At 43.1% G+C, this 5,000-nt stretch overlaps 1 protein-coding gene across 1 annotated transcript in view; it reads right to left on the bottom strand.

The window, feature by feature from the left end:
* LOC122264013 (cell adhesion molecule 3) overlaps positions 1–5,000 on the bottom strand; it is a 110,219-nt gene that overhangs the window by 120 nt on the left and 105,099 nt on the right. Inside the window, exons 5-7 of the mRNA XM_043032636.2 lie at positions 4,437–4,573; positions 1,593–1,839; positions 1–747 (exon numbers count right to left, since the gene is read on the bottom strand). The exon at positions 1–747 is cut by the window's left edge and continues 120 nt beyond it. Of these exons, the coding sequence (XP_042888570.2) occupies positions 671–747; positions 1,593–1,839; positions 4,437–4,573 (461 nt within the window). The 3' untranslated portion in view covers positions 1–670. The remainder of the gene's footprint in view (positions 748–1,592; positions 1,840–4,436; positions 4,574–5,000) is intronic.

Below are 5,000 nucleotides of genomic sequence, written 5' to 3'. Positions count from 1 at the left end.
CTTTTCTTTTTCTCTTTTTTTGTTGTATTTTATTTTCATTCTGTGTCTGTGTTTGCATGTTGCACAGCCCAGTTGCAATGTAAAGATATTTGTATACCATTCTTATGCCTGTATTTGTTTGCATATTTCCTTCACTTCAAATGATTTGTTGTAGTGACATATCTCAGCTATCATGTTCTTTTTTTCTTTCTTTTTTCCTTTCTGTACGTCTATTTCATCCAATCAGCAACATGAATGAAGCTTCAAACCGGTACATGAATTAAATGAAGCTTCGATTGTTTACTTCACGACAGCTGTAGTATTTAGACGACACGGGTGGCCATGCAGTCCCTTTCTCTTGTCACTTTCAGGCGTTTTGCGTCATTCATAACAAAGTCATAACACCCTCACCCCCCCACCCCCACCCCACCCTACTATTCCAGCGCCCTCACGCGAACTCACTCTTAAATCATCCTCAAGATAGAGGAAAAAGGGTGATTGGCAAGACAACTGAGAGTAAGAACACGAAAGAAAGTGAATGTGTATGTGAGACTGGGTGAGTCACTTCCTCTCTTTCCTTCTCTTCTCCTGTTTCTCTTGTCTTCCACTCTATCCCCCTCTTTTATTCTTATCCTCTCTTCCTCCTTCGTTCTAACGGGCCGCTGGTAATCACAGGTGGCCAGCAGGTTCATCAGGTGTTCAGCAGGTAACTGAGAGCAGCAGAAATGACGACTAAAATAAAAGTTGGTGGGCTGACACGAGGAACACCTGTAGATGAAAGAAAAATATGAAAATAATGGGAGTAAATGACATTAGAGAGGATTTTTAGCAATATGTTATTATGGTATAAATAAGCATAAATACATATTGTGAATACTTGAATCAATTTATATCAGAAGGTGTGTGTAAATATAAGAGAAAGTATCATTAATCACATTATACCTCTTCTCCCTCCTCTCATTTTCAAAATTTCCCTCTGAATTTTTTCCCTCCAATCTTTCAATCTCTTTCTTTCTCACATTCATTTTTTTTGTGTTCTTTTCTTATTTTACATACTTCGCTTTCTCTTCTAAAGTCTATCTTCCTCTTTCTCTCTTCATATTCCCCAGCCCCCATTCTGCTTCCTCTCTCTCTCTCTCTCTCTCTCTCTCTCTCTCTCTCTCTCTCTCTCTCTCTCTCTCTCTCTCTCTCTCTCTCTCTCTCTCTCTTCCGCTCTCTCTCTCTCTCTCTCTCATTTTTTCTCCCTCCCTCAATCTTCCTCCCACCTACACACCTTCCCTCCCCTCTCCCTACCCCCCCCCCCCCCGTCTTACCAGCGTTAAAAAAGAAGCAGGCGAACCACATCTCAACCCTCCCTCCCCTCCCTCCCATCCACCCCCTCACCTCCACCAACCCTCCCCTCCCCTCCCCTCCCCTCTCCCAATCCTTACCAGCGTTAAAAAAGGAGAAGGTGGAGCTCTGGCGAACCACATCTCAACCCTCACTCCCCTCCCTCCCTCTCCTCCCACCATCCCATCCCTCCCCACCCACCCACCCACCCACCCCACCTACCCACCCACCCTACCCTCCCTCCCCTCCCCCCCCCCCCCCCCAAAAAAAAAAAAAATCCTTACCAGCATTAAAAAAGGAGAAGGTGGAGCTCTGGCGAACCACATAGGCAAAGACCGATTCCTTAACGGCGAGATTAAGGACCTCCCCCTGGCACTCGACCGTGATGCCATTCAGGTGCCTCTTCCCTAAGGGCAAGATCAGCTGACTCGTTGTGGTGCTGAGGGCGTACGGGTCGTCGCCACCCCCGCCGCCCACGCCGCCCACGCCGCCCATGCCCGGAGGTAGTTCTATGACGCGACCTGATTCCGGCTGTGTTGATGGGTGGGGTTGGGGAGAGAGAATCAGTTAGTAATGAATACACAATCAATTAATCAAAATGATCAATCAGTCAATAATATGCAACCAGTGAACCAAAGACAATCTGTCAGTCAATCAATAACCAATGCACAACCAATCATCCAATCAATCAATAATTGATACACAACCAGTCAACTAAAACGATCAATCAATCAATCAATTGCAACCAATCAACCAAATAGTCAATGATTTCCAATCAATCAACTAACGATGATTAACTAATAAATCAATAATCAACCAAAAATAATTAAACAATCAATCAATAATATTCAACCAATGCAATAAAGATAATCAACCAATTAATTGATAATTTGCAACCAATCAACCAAAAATTATTAAACAATCAAACAATCAATAATTTGCAACCAATCAACCAAACATGAAAGTGAATAAGAATGAATGATGAACAACAAGAAAATACTCAACAAGAATGATGATGAATGAGACTAAAGGAAAATAATCGGATTATGTGTGTTGGGGGGGGGGGGGAAGATGAGGGGGAACCAAAGAAAAAGGAAGGAATTTGAAGGAAAATAATGAACGAGAGAAAGGAAAGATACGAAGAGAATGAAGAAAAGGAGAAAAAATAATGACAAAAAATGAGGATAAATAGGGAGAGAATGGAAGAAAAGGACAAAGTGAATAGAAAAATAGAATAAATGGTGAAGGATGAATGAATGGGAAAAAAGATGAAGAAAATTGAGGACAAATTCAAATAGAATGAAAGAATAAGAAAAGAAGAAAAAAAAACGAGAAATCCCCAAAAAAAAGAATTAAAAAAAACAAGACAGAATGAAAAACGAAAGACAATAACAAAAAATAAATGAATAAAGTAAAGGAAAAATCCAAAGAGCATAAAGGTAAAACAAGAGAAGAGAAGATAAGGTTAAAGAAGAAGAAGAAGAAGAAAAAAGAAAGGAAAGAAGACCGGCGAAATGCAGATACAAGGAAGAGAGAGAGAGAGAAAAAAAAAAGAAAAAAAGAAAAAAAAAAGAATGCTGATTCAGAAATGACCAGGGCGCAGCAAAGTGGTGGGGGGTGGGGGTGGGGGTGGAGGGGAGGAGGGGAGGGGTGGGGAGAGAAGGCGAAGGATAGGGGGGGGGGCGGAGAAGAAGTGGGGTAAGAGAGGAGGGTTAGGGGGAGGTGGAAAAAAGGAGGGAAAGGGAGGGGGGAGAATGAGGGGAGGGGAGGGAGAAGGAAGGGAGGGGAGGGAGAATGAAGGGAGGGAACGAGGAAGGGGGAGGGGAGGGGAGGAAACGAGGAAGGGGGAGGGGAGGGGAGGGGAGGAGATCAGAGAGGGGAGGAGATCAGAGAGGGGAGGAGAAAGAATGGGGTGAGGGAGGAGGGGGAAGCCGAAGTGGGGTTGTGGGGAAGGATGGGAATGGGAAGGAGATACCGGGGGAAGAGAGGAGAGGGGGAGAGTGGGGCAAGGGAGGGGAGGGGAGAGGGGGAGAGTGGGGCAAGGGAGGGGAGGGGAGAGGGGGACACTCCAGACGTGGTTAAAGTCCCATCTCAAGGGAGCTGTATCCTTGCTGGGGTCCTTAACGCTACGAGATTCCCAGCACTTCGCTCGAGGTTTTGTATTTTGTGTGGGGGTGTATCTGGCCGTGTTTTTTTTTTTTTTTTCTTTCTTTCTTTTTTTATCTCTCTCTCTTTTTTCTTCTTCTTTTTGTGTGTGTGCGAGCGTGTGTTTGTGTGTGTGTGTGCGAGCGTGTGTTTGTATGTGTGTTTATGTTTGTGTGTGTGAGGGACAGAGTCTGTGTATGCGGGTTTGTGTGTTTGAGCGTGTGTGTGTGTGTGTGTGAAAGAGAGAGAGAGAGAGAGAGAGAGAGAGTTTGTGTGTGTGTGTGAAAGAGAGAGAGAGAGAGAGAGAGAGAGAGAGAGAGTTTGTGTGTGTGTGTGTTTGAGTGGGTTTGTGTGTGTTTATATGTGTGTGTGTGCGTGAGGAAGTTTGTGTGTTTGTGTGCTTCTGTGTTTGAGTGTGTTTGTGTTCATGTATATTTGTGTGTGTTTTGAAGAGCATCTCTATTAAATTTGATTAATCTATGAAAAAAATAGTTCCACATCACACAATGAGACTGGAGTACGTTCTGACTTTTAAATTATCATCAATTTGAATCATTAGTCCAATAGAATACATGACATCATCCCATTTGAGAAACAGACCACCGACTCACAGAAACAGATCACTAACTCACAGAAACATCTCATCGACTCACAGAGATATTACGCAGAATCACAGACACATCCCATCGACTCAAAGCTCACACACTCACAGAAACATCTCAGACTAACAGAAACACCCCCACAGACTCACAGAAACATTCCATCGACTCACAGAAACACCCCACAGACTCAAAGCTCACACACTCACAGAAACATCTCAGACTCACAGAAATACCTTACTGACTCACAGAAATACCCTGCAGACTCACAGAAACATCTCACCGACTAACAGAAACACCCTACAGACTCACAGAAATAACTCACCGACTCACATAAACAAACCAGTAACTCGCAGAAGACAAAACAAGAGCTTAGTAACTCACATGAACTTGTCTGCCATTGACGTGAAAAGAGATGACTGCCGGGGGACGAGAGTCTCTCACAGTGCAGTTTATTCGCAGAGTATCACCTTCAGTGTATGTCTTCTGAAGCCCTGTTATCTGAGGCTTCTGTGGCATGTCTGGTAACGAAGAGAAATGCATTAGAGTTATCATTCAGGTGTTGTAATATATATATATATATATATATATATATATATATATATATATATATATATATATATATATATATATATATATATTGTTGTTGTTATTGTTGTTGTTTTTCGAGGTAGACTGTGTGTGTGTGTGTAGGGGGGATTGGTGAGAGGATGTGGTTGTGGGGATGTTGTGTACGTGTGTGTTGTGTGGGACAGGTTATGTCTGTATTTATGTGTATGTATGTGTGTGTGGGAGGGCGAGCTGGTAAGGTGTGTGTTTATGTGTGGGGTTATATATGTGTGTGTGTTTGTGTGTGTGTGTGTATAGGGGATGATTATTTATCAGTCTGTATTCAGACGATAGTCGAAATGAATAAGCTGGACAGTGCTTTAGTAAAGATTATACTAT

The sequence above is a fragment of the Penaeus japonicus genome, unplaced genomic scaffold, assembly GCF_977035675.1.
Source record: "Penaeus japonicus unplaced genomic scaffold, GWHDUDI00000001_assembly GWHDUDI00000034, whole genome shotgun sequence".
NCBI lineage: Eukaryota > Metazoa > Arthropoda > Malacostraca > Decapoda > Penaeidae > Penaeus > Penaeus japonicus.
Note: the sequence above shows the minus strand (reverse complement) of the source record. Positions and strands in the feature narration are given on the sequence as shown.